This window comes from Pipistrellus kuhlii, unplaced genomic scaffold, assembly GCF_014108245.1.
Source record: "Pipistrellus kuhlii isolate mPipKuh1 unplaced genomic scaffold, mPipKuh1.p scaffold_m20_p_5, whole genome shotgun sequence".
Lineage (NCBI taxonomy): Eukaryota > Metazoa > Chordata > Mammalia > Chiroptera > Vespertilionidae > Pipistrellus > Pipistrellus kuhlii.
In genome coordinates, this window is record NW_023425551.1 from 79,967,085 (window position 1) to 79,986,773 (window position 19,689).

General features: G+C 41.1%; 1 protein-coding gene across 5 annotated transcripts in view; it reads left to right on the forward strand.

The window, feature by feature from the left end:
* Window positions 1-12,223, forward strand: part of SRPK1 (SRSF protein kinase 1) — a 71,049-nt gene extending 58,826 nt beyond the window's left edge. Inside the window, exons 13-17 of one of the 5 annotated variants that reach the window (XM_036413186.2) lie at window positions 1,956-2,063; window positions 6,909-6,978; window positions 9,636-9,728; window positions 10,040-10,132; window positions 11,546-12,223. In XM_036413186.2, the coding sequence (XP_036269079.1) occupies window positions 1,956-2,063; window positions 6,909-6,978; window positions 9,636-9,728; window positions 10,040-10,132; window positions 11,546-11,730 (549 nt within the window). In that variant the 3' untranslated portion in view covers window positions 11,731-12,223. Of the gene's footprint in view, window positions 1-1,507; window positions 1,685-1,955; window positions 2,064-3,234; window positions 3,347-6,908; window positions 6,979-9,635; window positions 9,729-9,876; window positions 9,940-10,039; window positions 10,133-11,545 lie in introns of those variants that run through there. The other 4 variants (XM_036413188.2, XR_004983574.2, XM_036413187.2 and 1 more) reach the window with 4 other exon arrangements.
* Window positions 12,224-19,689: the final 7,466 nt, after the last annotated feature.

Sequence of the window (19,689 nt, forward strand, 5' to 3'; positions counted from 1 at the left end):
GTTGTTTTCATCCTCACCATAAAATTTGTTTTGTTTTGTTTTTAATTGATTTGAGAGAAAGAGACAGAAACATCAGTGTGAGAGAGAAACATCAATCAGTTGTCTCAGGCAGGAATGGAACCTGCAAGCTTTTTGGTGTACTGGGACAGCACTACAATCAATTTGAGCCACCTGGCCAGGGCTTGGCTTACAGTTTTAATCTTTTAGTATTTTCTACATGTCCTTCCACTCAGCCTGAGGGGTTCCTTGACAGTTTAAGATCATGTGTCTTAGAGAATGTCTCTTTGTATTGAGATAATTAGGTCAATACCTTGACCTTCCTTATGTCCAACTCATCCAGGTTTGGGAACTTCTCATCTATTACTTTAAGTGGGCTCTCTGTCCCCTTCTCCATTACTTCTCCTTTTTGGGATACCCATTATTCTTATGTTGCCCTTTCTGATGGAGTGGGGTAGTTCTCATAGAGTTGAGTGTCTTTGTTAAATCTTGGTTCTCTCTGTTCTTCCCCCTGCATCAAGAGTTTCGAGCGTCGGCCTGCGGACTGAAGGGTTCAATTCCAGTCAGAGGCATGTACCTTAGTTACAGGCACATCCCCAGTAGGGGCATGCAGGAGGCAGGTGATCTATGTTTCTAGCTCTCCATCCCAAATATATATTGTAAAAAAAATCAATAAAATATATATTTTTTGAAGAGTTTCAATATCTTTTTACACCACTCCTTTTGTTCAGTAATTTTATTTTTGAGCTCATTGGGCTGCCTTTCTGAGTTTTCTTGTATCTTGTTGAATTTTGTTTTATGACAGCTATTATGAATTTTGTGTCATTTAGATTAGTCTTCCATGACTCTTAGTTTGGTTGCTGGAAAAAAAATATTTTATTTTTGTTCTACTATGTTACCGTGATTATCCATGGTGCTTGATTCCTCTGCTGGCGCATTTGAAGTAGTGAACACTTTCCTTGCTTAGGTACAACTTTGTTTAATTTGAACAATTCAACAAGTTGGTGTTTAAGAGGCCTCTTGTTTTCCAATAGGTGGCACTATAGCACAAGTTTTTGGTTTATCTTACTCTGGGCATATTTGACAGCTAGCATTTTCTTTCTTTCTTTTTTTTATTGTTGAGAGTATTACATATGCCTCCTCCCTACCCCACCCCACCATCGACCCCTTCTAGCCAGCCCAACAGTTAGTATTTCTACCCTCCACAGCTGCTGCCAGAGACTCAAAGGTGCTCTCTTTGTAGTGCTTTCGCCTCCGGGGTCACTGGTGCCTTCCAGTGTTGCTGCAGCCCCAGTTTTCGCTGGAGTCACCAGATGATATGTGCCTCACTGTGTCCAGCGTTGTCTGGGTCTCAGATGCCGCCACCATGGCAGGGGAGCCAGGCTCACAGGCACTGCTCTAGCCAGGGGATGGAGCCAGAGTTGCTTGTGCCAGTGTTGCTGCCATTCTTTCTTTCCCCTGCTGGTCCTCCAATTCTACCTTTCCTTGCATTCCAATCCACCTGCCTCAGATTACAGATGTGTGGATCTCTCATACATCCCAGTGTGCTGATCAGCATTCCAGTCATTGTACATTGAAGGGGGAAGACAAGGGGTATGTCTCCCTCTGCTATGATGCTATGTCACTCTCAGGAATTCTTCATAGGTGCTGTTTTAAGATTCTTGAAATTTGAAACCTATATCTTAAAAATAAATTGTTATTTTCTAACCTGTGTATATGAAGTTTAGATTCATATATTTGCAAAATAATTCAGAGTAGACTGTGAAGCAAAGTGCTCTTTAGAGATAATAGTGTCAAAATGATATTTAACACATACTTAACACATACTAAACATAAAATAAAAACTGGTTTAGGAAAAAGTTAGACAATTTGTTTTAATCTCCATTATTAAGCAATCATGACTTGTTACTTTTTAGAATAAATGAATTTTAAAATACTCTTTTCTTCTGCATTTTCAGCATAAACATTTCACTGAAGATATTCAAACAAGGCAATATCGTTCCTTGGAAGTTCTGATAGGATCGGGCTATAGCACCCCTGCCGACATTTGGAGCACAGCATGCATGGTAATGTTTTTCCCTGTCCTTCACTTGTTATTGGTAATTACATGCCTTGCCCTGTTTGCTCATTTCAGTAGACCAGCAAATTAAGAAAGTGAAAAGGTATTCTTTTGTGTGGCTTTTCACTATACCCTAAATCCTGTGTCTGGAGAGGTCTGAATTCAAAAGCTGAATGTAAACATCAAGCTTTCCATTTAGTTCCTGCCAAATTCCTGTTAGGTGAGGAACCAAATGTTTCTTACTGAAGTTGGGGTGAGTGCAGGTGGATTGTAAACAACCACTCTGAGGAAGTGTGGCTTTTGTTTAGGCTGTTACAGGTACCCTTCCCCTTTTGACTCTGATCGTATCTTCTGATTAAGGAAACCCCTGGAAACTTTCATTCTGTAAAGTTCGACAGTTACTCTGACATCTTTGCACTTCATAAAATGAAAGCTCAATCATTCATAAGTTACTGCTTTGTCCCAGGCAAGCAACTATTCAAATGGTTAGATTTAATTGCTTCTAAATGATTTCCCACAAGCAGCCTCATGTTGTGGGGCTGCTTGTAGGAAATCATTTAGTAGCAATTAAATTGTGTTCGAATGTGTTATATGCTTCCTGAAATGTAATATACTCTTTACTTGTAATTGCGTGTTTTATTTGCTTGTTTCTCTTCCACTAGGTTATAAGAGCCATGCTGACAGGAGTCATGTGTGTTATGTATATATAGCAAGTGTCTGGTTAAGGCCCTGGCTCATTTTGAGTGTGTGTTTACAATGCATTTCTGATGCTAAATACTTAGAATTGTCAGAGATTTCACAAGTTAAAGGCATAGTTTCCCTCATGACTGCCTCTGTGGCCCATAAGCTACCTGTACTTTGGGCCAACTGGTTACACATTGGGGGATTCCACTATCATTTCAGATTCGATAGTTCACTGGAATGACTCACAGAACTCAGGCTCATCATAAGTCACCTCATTTGTATAAATTTAAGTGTGGCCCAGTATTCCATTATGAATAACAGAAACATCCTGAACACTTGGAAATTCCAACAGTTTAGAGGCTATCTCTCAGGAAATAGGAAGAAAGACCAAGCAAATTATTTATTATGCAACAGTACTTAATAGATATTTGTGGACTATCAGGTGTGTTGAACTAAGCAAGAAATACATTAAACTCATTTTAATTAACATTTAGTATTCACAGTCAACTCTAGAAAACTTAAAAGAGAAAGTACAGAGCATAAATCTCCACCTGTTTTAGTCATAGATTTCTTGACACCCACTCCCTGAAAAGCTGTCTTCCAAAGGTAACAGCGTTAAAACCATATTGTTAATATGACATGACTTTATAAATAATTTGTTGGGACATATCATTGATTTTTGAAGTGGAGGACTCTGAAATAAAGTAAGGTTTGGTATTTTACACACAAAATCTGACTTCTTTTGCCATACTTAAAGTAGGGGTGGGGAATGTCCAGCCTGCAGGCTCTAGAATGCCCATGAAATCATTTGGTCTGACCCTGCCCAAGGCATTTGGGGTGAGTTAATTAAATGTTTGACCAAGCACAGCAGGCTAACTTTTTTAAAACATGTATTTATTTTTAGAGAGGAAAGAAAGGAGAAGGATAGAGAGAGGGAAACATCATTGAGCAGCTGCCTCCTGCACGCCTCCCACTGGGGATTGAGCCCACAACCCATGCATGTGCCCTGACCAGGAATCAAACTGGTGACCTCTTGGTTCATGGGTCAAGCTCACCAAGCAGCAGGCTAATTTTTAAGCTGATAATTTTGTATGGCCCACAAATGATGTCATAAATATCCAAATGGCCCTTGGCATAAAAAAGGTTCCCACCTCTGCCTTGAAGCTTTAAATTTATTGTTAGACAAAATAAATGAGCAATATCACCAACTATATAGCTAGATGGTATCTGTTTATTATGATAATAAATGGTTCTTAGTAGTGGACTAATTATTTGAGGTCAGTGGATCCTGTTTGCTATTTAACATAGTATTTACTATGTTAGGCTTAAGAAGTGGGTTGGGGGTAGAGGGGAGAGATAAAAGAGGAATTAACCTTTCCTCCTGTTTGGACCAGCTCACATGCAGGAATTTTCTTGATCGGGGAGAGAAGCACTTACTTGACATGAGACAGTATCATGAGAACTTGTACCTCAAGCTTCTCTCATTTTGCTGATAGGTATAGAAATCTTGCCTAAAGTTTGGCCATAATCAGAGAATAATAAATCCTAGATAATCAGAAATTCCTGGAGAGATGGATCTTGCGTCCAGTGTAATTGATAGAAAGATTGGGGCCCTTTCTGAGAGATAGAGACAAGTTATGAAATCGCCTATACCATTAGTGATTGAGATGACAAAGTTTAGATGGGCAGTAACATAAATGTTATATTAATGTTCCATGAAGAACATTAAAAATCAATAAAGAATAGATGTTTTTAATTCTCCAAACAGTCTGTGGATCTTAACAACCTTATAGTGATACCTGTCAACTGTCAACCATTAGAGTATCAGAATAGTTTCACTGCCCTAAAAATCCTCTCTGCTCTGCCTATTCATACCTTTTCTCCTTCCTCCTTTTCTCCCCTCAGCCCCTAGCCACTGATTTTTCTATTGTCTCTATAGTTCTGCCTTTTCCAGAGTGTCAACTTGAAATCCTACAGTACGTAGCCTTTTAGTTGTGTGTTTTTTTTGTTTTGTTTTGTTTTTTTCACTTTGTAATATTCATTTTATAACTGATTTTGCCTGTGTCTGTGACCCTGAGTGATGCTGAACTGGCTCTGGTCAGTGTGGGACAGGCATGAGTGAGAATTGGGGGCCCTGGGTTGGGGGATGAGCTTTGGCTTTCTGTTGGGTCACAGTTTTCTCATCTACAAAGGAAATGTGTTCAACTAGATGTTTTATTATCTGGAGCTCCTGCTAGCTTTCAGTTCTGATGTAATCATTTGGTTAGGTTTTTTGCTGTTTTGTAAAATTATAACTACTAACAACTACCTTATATTTAGAAAATAAAACTCTTGGAGAACTTAACTAGATGTAAGTATCTAGATTTTTTTAAAAGAATATTTACGTGTTAGAATTTTTATATTTTTTTGTGTGAGAATTTTTTTAGAATTTTTTAAGTATTTTTTTTAATTTCAATATCTTTACTGACCTCCCACTATGAGATTTGAAAAATTAAGGTACTAGTTTCAGAAGAGATTAACAGATTTTGGTGAGTAAGAATCACAGTTGGTTTCTGTTCTGCTTTGGGACTATAAACCTCAGGGCAGTGGGAGGGCAGCACCAGTAGCTGCGCTGTCAGGGTGGTTGAGTTTCATAGTGAGCTGCTGGAAGGAAAACAAGCTATCCCTGGCAAGAAGCCACAGCATCCTGACTTTCTAGAGGTAATCCTAAACCTGGTTTTGTGGCCTTTCTCTGGGCGGTAGTACAGCCCAAGAATACTGTTTCAAGAAAGTCTGTCTTATCCTGAAACTGCAAAATCTGACACGAGCAAACCACTGAGAACTAAACCTGAGTCTCAATTGAGAATGTGCCCCAACTAAATCCACCCCACAGTCTTTGAGATTGACTGAACTACTTAGTGCCATTGATTCCATCAAAGTTGACCCACAGCTAGCACTTAACTTTTTCGTTCACTTTTATTATTTTTAATACACATTTTTATTGATTTCGAGGAAAGGAGAGAGTGATAGAAACATCAATGATAAGAGAATATCATTCATTGGCTGCCTCCTGCACACTCTACACTGAGGATCAAGCCCACAACCCGGAATGTGCCCTGACCAGAATCACATGACCTCCCTGCTTCATAGGTCAATGCTCAGCCACTGAGCCAGGCCAGCTTTTATATCAATAAGGTTCTATTATTTTTTAATCCATTTTAATCAATGAAAATTTAATATAGCCCCTTACTCAGATGCTGTCTTCATACTGCTTGGCATTTATGCCATAGGAAATCCCTTTCTATCGATATTCTTAAACACCATCTGTAAGAGGTTGTCTTGTAGTAAGAGACTGCCTTTCTTTTCCTATGGTGACACAGATTATGAGTTGCTCCTGATTCCATTTACACACAATCTTTTTCTGATTTTTTCATGGGACTAAGAATTGGGAACTCTTGTCTGGGATAGGTTAGGGAATGCTTTCCAAAGCAAAGCTTTAAAATATACTTTTTGCCAAACACTAAAGAGTCATAGGTAGAAAAATGTCTGAATTTTTTTGTTTCAGTTTTGGATACAGAATCTCAGTTTCTAGCCATGTAAAATTATAATGCAAAACTTAACTCTGCTCATGAAAATTTAATAAAAAATCACCTTACTGTCTAGATGTGCCCCCTCTGAGCAAAAAGAGAAACTTGAGAGCTTAATTACTGATTGGCGGGAGGTGGGTAGGACGTGAAATAATCCACATGTTGATATTAACTGAATTTTCACTATTTTCCTGCTCTGTTTTATTAAGATATGGGTGTAGGAGGAAAGCTTTTGAGGAATAATCTCTTAAATGTTTTTTTAAATGATTATCTGCAGGTTACTTAATATTGAGCCAAATAGCCAAAACCGGTTTGGCTCAGTAGATAGAGCATTGGTCTGCGGACTGAATGGTCCCGGGTTCGATTCCAGTCAAGGGCACGTACCTTGGTTTCGGGCACATCCCCAGTGGGGGTGTGCAGGAGGCAGCTGGTAGATGTATCTCTCTCATCGACGTTTCTAACACTCTATCCCTCTCAATTCCTCTCTGTGTAAAAATCAATAAAATATATATTTTTAAAAAATAGTGAGCCAAATAAAAATAAGCTTCCCAAAGGTCTTTTTTTTTTCTTAATGTTTTCATACATTGTCCTCTTTTTTTTAGGCCTTTGAACTGGCCACTGGTGACTATTTGTTTGAACCTCATTCGGGGGAAGAGTACACTCGAGATGAAGGTGAGTCCCGGTGACTGTGTTGTGTGTGTGGCAGTTACTTTCCATGGTGGCTAACATCATTTATTAGTACTAAAGAGCCTTTAGTGTGCTAAGAATATATAAATTTCAGAATATATGAAAATATGTTTTATATTAGGTACTAGAAATACTAGATACTTTATAATAAATATTAAATAACTCAAATGAGGATTAAAGGAGGCCGCAGTTGGTTAAACTAAAATTTGTGTGCTTCTAAAACATCTAGTTATCTTTCTTTATAAACCAGTGGTTATTCATTCTTTACTGAGTTTGAAGCTACCTGTTGATCAACTTGTTGCTCAGTTATACCTTCAGCTTTATCTGGAAGTTAATAATTTTAATATATAAATATGCTATGATTGAATGCAGAAAGAAAAGGGAGAGTGAGAAAAAGAGAAACATCTATATGAGAGAGAAACGCTGATCGGTTGCCTCCCATATGCACCCCCCACAACCTAAGTGTGTGTCCCAATCGGGAATCGAACCTGCAACCTTCCGGTGCATGGGACAACATTCCAGCCAACTGAGCTTTGAGAGAGCAGTAGCAATATGCCCTCTCAATGTGGAAAATAAGTTCTTTACATTCTATGCTGTCTTTGTGAAGTTGGGTTTCATGCTCTATAGAAACAAGAATGCTCTCTCTTTCTCAAACTGGTTCTCTGGAATATTAATGGGTAATGTTAGTAGGGCTTGCTGATATTCCTAACAAGTACTGTTTGGAAAATGTTATAGCCAAATGCTTATATTAGTGGGTACAATTTGGATATGTCTTCTATACATAAGCTCTGTGAGAAAATGCTGTAATCACCACCTTTAAATATACTTGATTTTTTCCTATTCTCTACTTGCTTTTTTTCTGAGTTATACATATAAATCTATGTGCTATAGATTTACATTGTTTTTCAAATGCCCTACTATATCTATTTAGAAGGGAAATAATTTTTTCTCTTCTGTGGACTCCCTATAAATAGCGTGTGGTACAGTGCACATATAGTGGCTAAATTATATAGTGTAGGACCTTATGCTACCAAACCTGAAAATTGAAATGTATAAGAAAAGTCTCAAGTAAGGGTCCAGGGAGAACAGTCTACCCTAGATAGTTAGATCCTGACTTTCCTTCCTGTACTAGTTAGTCCTAACAGTCCTTAGATGAAAACTCATACTACTACAGTTTGGCCCATAAGAGCAAGAAAAAGCAAACCATTACCCCTGACTATACATGTAATTGGTTACAAGTCACGGTGGGACTGGGGCCTAAGTGGCATGTCCTGTTGTTGTTATCGTTCCACAGCCCTGGCTTTTCTTTTTCTTTCTTTTTTTCTTTTTCTTTTTTGCCCTGGCTCTTGGAATAATACTTGGTAATCATTTTGCCTACCAAATATATCAATTGAATGATTTGTTGGTAAGCCAATTAACTCAATTATTAATTGATAGGTTGTTGGAATTAAATGTAAAGTAACTTTGAAGAGAAAAATAATTCCTTGGTATAGAAAAAATAGTAAAAGAGCAAATATTTTACTTAGAAGTTTATTATAATAAGATAAACTATATATAATCTCACAAATTAGTCTCACAATTAATTTATAAAGACATTTATTGTCAGGTCCTGCCTAAAATTGGTAGAAATTTCTTGGCAGCCAAATACTTGTTACCAAGCAGTTAAAACTGCTCAAAGGTTAAAGTGAATTAATGAATGTAAAACCCCTTCAAAAAGGCACCAGTGAGTCCTTCACAGGTTCCCAGCTATGTGGCTATCTAGCATATTGTTCCCCTAGACCTAGAAGATACATTATTGGAAGTTTAAGTGATTTTTTTTTTTGCATCGATGATTCTGTAACTACAGGATTAAACTCATTTATAAAGCTATTGTGTCCAGGAGCCTTCGCTTTAAAGCCTCTTCATAGTTTCTGTCCCCTGCCTGTAAGTGTGGATGGGGCTGGTCCCAAGCTCACTTCCTGATGACAGACTGCACACGTCCCTGTCAGTGTCCATAGCCCACATTCATGCTATGACACTCACCGGGCACCAATAACTTGGACATTTGGTGGCCTAAAATAGGTAGCTGTGCTTTAAAATGTTTGTGCTCAGTTTTACTTAACACACACACACACACACACACACCTCTGTACTAGACTAAAATGTGGGTTTTCACTCACATTCTAGCTCTTATTAGCCCTACAGCTCCAAGTAGTCCATATATACTCTGAAGGTTTCATTTCTTGTCTTTTAAAATTGTATGTAAGTCTTTGGCCTGTTGTACAGGGTGATTGTGAAAACTCAAGTAGTCATGTTAGTGCTTTAATCATCACGAATATTCTTATAAATAAAAAAAGTTCTACGATGTCTAAAAGCATATTGGCACATTGCTTTACCTTTCCTAAAAACCCTATCTGAACTTAAATACATAGACAAAATAGAAATAAAGGTGTAGGTAAACACTAAACTCCTGAAAGGGCATGCCAACTACTATCTAGGTGACCAACCACCTGAAATAATTCTTGACTTTCCCAGTCTCCTCTTGAGTTGCCTTGGTTTTATTTGTAGTTACTTTTAAACAGCTAGTCCTTGAAAAGCTATTCTTGGAAAAACCTCTTTTACAGCCTGTCCTTGATCCTGTTCTTCTTACCCTTCTATTTTAGACCACATTGCGCACATTATAGAGCTGATAGGCAGAGTTCCAAGACGCTTTGCCCTCAGTGGGAAATATTCACAGGACTTCTTCAATCGCAGAGGTAGTATTGTTAACATGAGTTTTCACCTAGGCCCCAGGGAAACACCTTCAGGAAGCAGAGCATTCACACCAAGATTGTTTTAGCTTACCACTCAAGTTCCGCTGGAGTGGGCACCTGATTTTTTATGGTTTTCTGGATCCTCCATTAGATGGATGGAGTCCTCGTCTTCCCATTTAGGACAGAAAGCAAGCCTGAGATGCTTTACAAAGAGGTGTGCATGCTACTCTTTCTGCCAATGTCTAGAATGATATTTGTTACTCCTGTTATGTATGTCTTTTTTTTCCCCTTCTTGAAATGTTTGAAACATACAGATCACATTGCACTGATCATAGAACTTCTGGGGAAGGTGCCTCGCAAGCTCATTGTGGCAGGAAAATATTCCAAGGAATTTTTCACCAAAAAAGGTAAAATAAGTGTGTTTGTTCCCAGACATTCAGGGGGCAAAAGTGCTTTAAAATTAAGAGGTAAGTACAACTGGGTACATGTTCCCAGCACCTAGAGAAGGATGGTCCTACTTTGAATGCAGCTGTTACTTGGCAGAAATGAAATTAGTGCGCTCACGAGCTGAAACTGGAACCAAGACCATGTGGGTTCAAATCCTAGCTGCTCCACCAGTTATGTGGCCATTGACACAGCCTCAGTTTCTGAGATCTAAGTGTTTACACTGGTTTAAGTTAGTTACTCTGCACAGGGTTCGTTACTCCTATTCAGCACTTCTAGAAATGAGCAGATTTTTGCCAGCCTTTGGCCTAAGAACTGCCTCTACCAAAGGGCGAGCAAGTGTTTTAGCTTAAGCCTAAGGGCAGGACTGGGTCTCGCCCATATTGTAGCCCTTTGACACCTATCACGGTCACTTCAACACATCGATCATGTGAGTTAACTTTTATACTTCGTAGTTTCATAAGTTCATTATCACTTCCTAGTGAAGGAACAGATAAAACTCACTTCAAAATATGGATTTCTTCTGCATTTCAGATAAAGTTTAAAGGCTAAAATGTAAAAATCTGACTTAGAAGGGACTAGAAAACTATCTTGCCTTTTCTCCCTTTTCGCCATGGTTCCTTTTTCCTCATAACCTCTACACCAGAGCTGAGGAAAGTCACTTTCCCAGCACAGACAGCAGGCGCACTCAGAAACGTTCCTTAATGTTCCTCTTCCTCCTCGTGTGCAGAGCCCGGTGACACGTGCCCCGCCAGCAAGTGCTATCGGGCTCGCTGCCCACAGGAGGGGCTGCAGAGGGGAAAACAGTAGAGCAGCATTTCCCTTCAGCCGCTGGCAAATGGGCTTTCCTTAGACTGAGGTTCCAGAATAGGACTGAGGGTGGCACAGCGTCTCAAAGCAGTTGTGGGGTTCATTCAGCTCCTTATTTTTTGTTTTGTTATTGTTTTATCAACTCCTTATTTTTTAAAGACTGCCCATTTTTTAAGCAACACTGACTAGACTATCAAGCCAAGAAAAGAGAGTACATGCAAAGTGTTTTTGGTGTATAGTTGTAAACTGCCTTTGAACACCATATTGAGTACATCTGGAGTATACAGGCATTTAATCTTCATTTCCTTAAATAAAGATTTGACCAAGGCTAAAATTCTGGAACAGTGAACAAACAAGTTTCTTTACATTTTTAGGCCCTCTTGAAAAAACGGTGATCCTTCTTTCCAGGGACTGAAGTAGAGAAGGGGGTGCTTTGTAGATGGAGAATTAGATCTGGTGGTAAAATTTGATTCTTTGTAGATTACCTGGATTTGCTACTGGGCTTCCGCGATGAAATCTTGTCCTTGGTCAGTGTTGTCAGTTTCTCTGTTCTGCTCTTACCACAGGCGACCTGAAACACATCACAAAGCTGAAGCCCTGGGGCCTCTTCGAGGTTCTGGTGGAGAAGTATGAGTGGTCTCAGGAGGAGGCGGCTGGCTTCACGGATTTCTTACTGCCCATGTTGGAGCTGATCCCCGAGAAGAGAGCCACTGCCGCTGACTGTCTCCGGCACCCGTGGCTCAGCTCCTAAGCCCAGCCAGCCTGCAGCAGAGACCACACGCCGCCCGCCCTCCGCTTCCCTCCGGGCTTTTCCCTCCTCCCTCTGCAGGGAAGCTCTTCCTTCAAGGGTTTCTAGGCTTTGGGCGGCTTTTTTTTTTTATTCCAACATGTTCGTTTGGGTCTGCTTATTCGACCCCGTGGAGAGATTCCCCCACAGCCATGGGCATCCTAGGCGAATTGGGCCTTGATTGGGATTTGCCAAAGACTAACGGACTAAAATGTGGAACAGCCTCGCCCTGTGCCCTTGTCTTTCCATTCGGACATCCTTTAAATAATATGCAGCCTTTTTGAAAAGAGCTATGAATATGTAGGAGCTCATCCTTTTATTCATTGACTCTAAGAGTCAAATTTTCTAGAGCATATCCTCTCGCCAGCACAAGGATGAGAAGGGGGGAGGGTCACTCTCTGTACGGCAGAGACATTAAACTTGCTGTATCCAGGCTGCACCATCTTCCTGGGTTGTTTCTGTTGTTTTCTATGTTCACATTTTTCCTGCGACTTGACTGTCTTTTTAAATGCAATGTATAAACACCAAATTTGGGTACCATTATATCACTGATCAAAATAATGTCATGTCCTCTTAATAATCCTAAGAGCCTTGCAACTTTGGTCTGATTTTTGATGGAAACAAAAACAGAACCATTGACTGTTATTTCTCCAGAACCACAGGGGTCCTACAAACTGTCCTTTCCTATGTATCTTCTGTTGTCCTAAAAGCAGTTATTTTGATTGGCTGTTTGAAGAGTCTTGGGGGTTTTTTTAATCCCTGGCTGGCACTTGACTCATTTCACTTGTATTTCCCCATGGCTAAAGAATTCAGGCTGACGCTAGAAAGAAGATTTGGGCTTCAGAGATTTCTCATCTAAGAAGAAAATGTCCTCGAGTTCTTAATTCTTTTCCAAATGATCCCCAAATGTTATTTACAGCATTTTCTTTATCTTGTCCAAAACTTGACTTTGGAGCAGTTTCCCTCTGTGGCTTTGCCTTTCTCATTTTCTCAGAGGCTGCAGGTCTTAAATGAAATCCCAGGATAAAAGAACATGGGGGAGGGGGGCACTTGTTTCATTATTTTGAGGGTTTGGGTCTTTTGTGTGTGTGTGTGTGTGGTTGGTTTAGGATTAACCATTCTCTGCTGCTATTTCCTTATATAATGTAAGTTTTTAACTGCAATTTTGAGATGATTGGATGTATTTGAGGTGTTTTCTTTTTCAAATGAGAAAAGGCTTTATGAAGTTTATTTTAGCGTGGGTCTCTTTCAGACTTGCCCTAGACTGCATATTTCTCGGTTCTTATTGAAAGCAAAAGGGGCATGATAGAGGCCACAGCCGCTTGTTGACCTGGACCAAGAGGGCCTTGGGACCGCAGCACTCTCCAGAGGCTTCAGGACTGACTCACACAAGCCAAGGAGGTGCAGCGTGAGGCTCTGCTAACACAGCTCCCAAGGAGACTTGTGTAGCCAGCTTTCTGTACGGGAATCGGAATATAGATTCTGTCATTTATTCACCAACAATGGCAAAGGAAAAGGTGGTGCAGTTATGCAATCCAGTTAACATTACCCTGAATAACTATGGCCAGCCATTCGTCAGATCCCTGATTGGGTAGTCCTGAAATTACACATGTTCCTACAGAAAGCATCTTTTTTTAATTTTTTAAAATATATTTTTATTGATTTCAGAGAGGAGGGGGAGGGGGAGAGAGAAATAACAATGATGAGAGAGAATCACTATGTGGCTGCCTTTTGCATGCCTCCCACTGGGGACCGAGCCTGCAGTCTGGGCGTGTGCCCTGGCCAGGGATCGAACCTCCATCTCCTAGTTCATAGGTCAACACCCAGCCACTGAGCCACACTGGCCGGGCCCTATAGAAAGAATTTTAAGTGAGGCTGCCTATGCATCTATCAAGAATAAAGAGAATAGATTGTATCAAACAACGGCAGGGAAAATCCTTCAGCAATTCTAATCCACTTTGGGTTTTCAGCAATATATATATAAACATCTAAAGCAATAGCAGATTAGAACTGAATTCTACACTGTCAAATCACACCTGTGGGATTACAGGAATTCTGATTATGATATTAAGGTGAAGTAACCAAAACACAGATAGCCCCATTTTAACAGTTGACATGAAAAGAACTTTTAATGGAGAACCTATAACTGCATTCTGGAACTCTTTCTCTGAAATAAGGGCTCCCCCATCATTTAAGGAGCCAGATGAATTAGAAGCCGTAGAAAGAGGCAGCTGTAGAATTTGATCTTCCAAGTACCCTGTGTACCTTATTGAATTTGATCATAACACGTCAAATTACCACGATCTCACAAAATGATTTCTATTTGCTGTCAGTTAAATATAAAACCCTGAATCCATTTTTACTCTTTCTACTGGATGCATTCTGTTTTCTTTGTAAATGCAATACAATAAACAGTTTAATAACCTACATGTTTCCAGAAAACGTGTTCGTTTACTGCCCAGGTTGGTCTGACCCACGCTTCAGAGTGGAGGAAGGGATCCGCCGGCTCTGTGTGCTTTTTGAACTTAAATATACAACGAAGCTACAGCCTGAACAGCTGCTATTCTGTGAGGTTGTAGCTTTGCTTCTGTCTTCAGTTGGGGTTGGGATGAACTAGCAGTACATTTTGGAAAGTTCTATGAAAATTGTTAATCCTACATCTGACCGCATTTGTCCCAGAATATTCGTGGTGTGTTTTTTCCTCAGATTGCAATCACCGTGTGTGTGAAATGCTAAAGATTTGTGGACTCTCAGCTAAAGCACTGGCGTGGTGAACTCGTGTACACAAGTTTTGTGTACTTGTCTGATTCATTCCTTATGATAAATTCTTAGAAATGAAACGGCTGGGCCAGAGAGGAAGCACATTTTTAAGGTTTTAATAAATGTCGCCTAACTCTTTTGGAGAACACTTAGGTTGTTCTGCTCCGACCAGCTGTATTTGAATGAGCCTGTTATTATCTCACTCATTTTGTTCCTAGTAGCCAATTTCTGAGGTCAGAAACTTCTTTTACGGATCACAGTGCCCATTTGTAGTTTTAGGTTATTTGCCCATGTTACCCAGCTTTCTTGGGGCATGCTTCCTTTCTGGTGACTTGGTAAGGGCTTAGAAGTGCATTGTTTTACTTTTTCCATCACATTCTTTTCTAGGTTTAATTGGCTTTTCATTTTTATTGGTGATATTTTTAGTGTTATTCATAGGAAGTACTTTCCAATCCTTGAACTACATAAACTGCTCTAATTAAGTTGTTTTCTGCCTATTTAAGACATACATAGTGTATTCATATTATTATGTTGACCATAATGGAACTTGTTTTAAAAACAACCTAAAATACTAAATCAGGATTCATCAAACCATTATGTTCAGCAGGTCACTCTGGGCATTCCCTCTAAGCCTTGTGTTAAATAATAGACCTAGAACTCAGGAGTGTGGAAAGCGCTAGTACTGCCCTAGGAGAGCTTATAGCTACTCCTGCAGGAGCCAGCAAACGGGTGGAGCACAACCCCACTGTAACTTTCCATCGGCCCCGAGTGTCCACAGAGAAGTGGTTTATAGCTATTCCAGGAAGGGCCAGGTTATAAATTGACTTCCTCATTGCCTATTTTATTTTTGAGGCCGGTGGAGTCTTCCAGTTTGACCTTCTAAGGAACGTGATTTGCTCTTCTGTATCACAGAAAATTGTGATTTATTGACAATAGAATCTGAACTTTGCCCCCCAATTTCATGCCAAGGCATTGGTAACAGCTTTCTGTCTTCAAAACTATATGAAGGTAAAAATATAGACTAAATGCTTATTTAAATCATAAAGTTAATATATGGACCTTGAGGAATTTGTGTGTGTTAATCCTCACCTGAGGATATTTTTTCCATTGATTTTTAGAGAAAGTGGGAAGGAAAAAGGTAGAGGGAGAGAGAAACATGGATTGGTTGCCTCCTGCATTGATTCCCGGACTGGAATCAAACTACAGCCCTTTAGTGTGTGGGCTGACACTCTTGACCACTGAGAAAACTGCCCAAGGCAGAATTTGTTTTGTCACTGAAGTCCTGTTTTTAAAAGGGGTTAAAAACTAAGTGTATGGTATACATTTGTCTTTAAGTCTTTGCACAGATATTAATCCACACCAAGTCCTTGTGAAATCATGTATAGCAGTTTAAAGGCGAGAAAATTTGAGATCATGTTAAGTTTTAACTAATTAAGCAAGTTTACATTAGCACCTAGTTCTGTTACCACTGCACCATTCCTTATAATGGGGGGAGGGTTTTTAATATGTAGATAATCAATTTGATTTTGCATTCTCCCAAGTTCACTTTTTATCATAATCTCTTTTGTCCTCAATGCAGACCTAGCTTTTCTCCATTTTAACACAATAACACTTCTTGTCTTTCAATTGGCAGAACTGGATTGTATTCCAGAAGGTGCGTCAGCTGCCACCAGTTGGAGCTATGTTCTTATCAGTTGTGCCCCCAAAGTACTGCATTGGTAGCTATGGTTTTACCAAATACAGAGGAATGCTGGGGATTAGTGGACCCTATTCTGAGTCCCCTTGAGGTTAGATAACAAAGTAGGGAGGGGGGCTTTCAGGATCAGGGCCCTTCTTTCATCTTGAGCAACTTCATTACAAAACAAACATGTATCCGTCAGCAGCGTATTAGGTTACTCGAATCCAGTCTTTGTTCCAGTAAAGCATTATGGTAAACGCCTAACCCAGCAGGAAATTAAAGTACTTAATTATGACACCAAAAAATAAATAGGGTAACAGAGCCAATTTTAAAGGATCTCAATGACTCCCCTTCATGTTATTCACACACATGTAATCCCCTTGCCTTGAATGTGGGCTGGACTTTGTGACCAACATATTAGGGCAAACGTGACAATGTCATTTCTGAGGTTGGGTTACAAAAGGGCTGTGACTGATGTCTGCACCTTGCTCGTCTCAGAGCCCTTGCTCCGAGGTGCCATGTGAGTACTGCTGTGGAGAGCCCCTCAGTGCACAGCCTCAGGAACAGCCCTGCAGGCAGCCGCCGAGCTCGGAATCATGTCCAACACCCTCGTTACCCCACTGAGAAACTGAACAGGGACACGTGGCTGAGACATGCCGATTCCAGCCCACAGGGACTGAAATGGGTGGGTGGGTTGGGTAGGTTGGTTGGTTGGTTTTTTAGAGAAACAACAATCAGCTGCCTCCTGCACACACACACCTGGGACCAAGCCTACAACCTGGGCATGTGCCCTGACCAAAAATCAAACTAGCAACCCTCTGGTGCACAGGACGATACCCAACCAACTGAGCCACACAGCCAGGGTGAAACAAGTTTTAAAGCAACAGTTCTGGGTAGCTTTTTTATGCAGCAAAGGTAATATACAGAGATGTAAGAAGATGAAAATCATTGGGGTATCTTTCCAGTCCACACTTCAGGTATAAATGACTAGTCCTTCCTCTCTTGGCCATATCTGTTAGTCGTTGGTGAGGCTTGGGCATCACAACCATCCCGAGCCCCAGCCAAAGACAGGCAAGCCCAGGTGAGTGAGCAAGAAATATGACGGCTTGGTTAGAGGAGCCTTGTTTTATCGGTTTTCTGTATACTTTCAAAGATGAGATTGGAGGTGCCTTTTAAGAATTTATTAAAATGGCAAAGCCACTTCATAGTGCTGATAAGCAGTATCAACAAGAATTATTACTAATATTGGGGAGGCTGAATTCTGAGTTTCCCTGAAGATAAAACTGAAGGGGAACGCTGGGTGGTGACTCGTTTGCAGTCCTTCCCAGCATTGAAGCTTGCTGTGCCTGGCAGTGCGATGTGCCAGCTGTTGAAGGTGCACCGTAAGCCCCCAGAAGCTTCTGTCAATAACCACAGTTGCCATTTCAGTGAGAGATTTTGAAGGTGGAGAGGCTTCTGAAGGTAGAAATGCTTGTGTTTGTTTTTTGGGTTTGTTATATAAAATAAATGAACAGCCCTGGCCAGTGTGGCTCAGTTGGGACATATCCTGTGCACCCAAGGCCATGGGTTCGATCCCCGGTAGGGGCGCAGGAGGCAGTCAGTGGATGTTTCCCTCTCTCTAAAGTCAATAAAAATATTAAAACTTTTGAAGAAATACACAAATACAGCTAAAATACTAAGCTACAGAAATTTAAGGAAATTCTGTCATTCATCGAGCTTGCATAAAGTAGGTGCCTGGCTCTGAAATAATTTTTTCAGCACAAGAAAATATGAATATGATCTTTCTTAAATCTCATCCTAAAAGATCCCATCTGCCCAGTCGGCATGGGTCAGTAGTTGAGCGTCGACCTGTGAACAGAAGTCACAGGTTCATTCCCAGTCAGCGCTCATGCCCAGGTTGCAGGCTTTAATCCCACTGTGGGACTTGCAGGAGGTAGCTGGTCAGTGGTTCTCATCATTGATGTTTCTATCTCTCCCTCTTCCTCAAAAACGAATAAAAAATTTTAATAAAATTTTCCATCAGCAATAGGGATAGTACTGAGAGGCTCTCACCCCTCACCCATCTGCACTGGAGAGGGTCACTGCACTGACTCGGCAGATGGTCAGAATGCATTGGGGCAAATGTGATGTGCTTCAGCCCAGGAGAATGTCCTACCTGCTGCTGGACCCAGCTAGGACAAGGTCCGCGGCAGCCTGCTCAGCATTTACCCTCCCTGTGAGGGAACAGCGCCCACGCAGAGAACACCTCTGCCTTGTTATCACTCAGTGCGGATAATTAACAGGACCCTGTTTCTTCACCACCTCGCAGGCAGGAAGCGGCCTGAAGGGCCTATCATTGTGTTGACACTGCTCCAGTGCCCCTCTGGGGCCTGCAAAGTATTCACCATTTAGTGTGCCAAGCCCAACATGTTTTGCAAGATGTATCATTGATTATTATAACAAACTAGAGCCCCAGTGTACAAAATTTGTGCACAGGTAGGGTCCTAGCCCTGGCCAGCAATCGGGGCTGATCAGAGTCTTCTGGCTACCAACTGGTGCCTGCCTTCATTCTGTGAAGTCCCCTGATGATCAGGGCACATCATAGCAAACAATTGAACTCCCAAATTCCCAAGGGAACACTTTGCATATTAGCCACATATGTATATATATAATCTAGAGGCCGGTGCACAAATTCGTGCATTGGTGGAGTCCCTCAGTGTAGCCTGCAGGGATCAGGCTGAAATCAGCAGTCCAGTGCTGCCTGCTGCTCCTGCCTGCCTCTTCTCATCCCAGCCTCACTATGCCTGCCGCCGCCACTGCCACCACTCCGCTATGGTCTCCGGGCTGCAATTGCCAGCCTTGAGCCCTGCATCTGGCACCCATTGGTCAACTGAGCGGCACTCCTGCTGTGGAAGTGCACTGACCACAAGGGGCAGCATCTGCCCCCTGGTGGTCAATGAGTGTCATAGTGACCAGTCAACCAGTTGTTTGGTCAACTGGTCACTTAGGCTTTTATATATATAGATTTATATGGATTACTTGAACACAAGTAGATTAATGAATTTGGGGTCCATTTCTGATTGGGTCTGTGTGGGTTCTGTGAAAAGGTGTGATCTGGAGTTCAAAGGGGGAAAAATCAATTCAGTCTCAACATAGGACTTAGGTCCTATGTTCACCCAGTCTTTATTAGGCTTCCTAATGGACTCGGGTTCCGGAGGCCTCTCTTCCTCACCCACCCCTGAACATCAATAGGAGCAAAATGTGAGAAAGATGATGCAAAGGCCCCTCAAAACTTCAACCTGAAGTGATCCAGTTCGCTCAGCCGCCTCCCGTTGAGACGCCCTTGAGAGCCAGGGCAGTGCCTACGTGCCTTCACTGGAGGCACTCAAGCGTGGACTCCTTTGCCTCTCCTGTCACAGAGAGGTCTCCAGCAGGAAAATAACTTGCAGGTCTGAAGGGATCAGAAGAGAACTCGGGGTTCCCATCAGGAGAGGGACTGAGTCTGG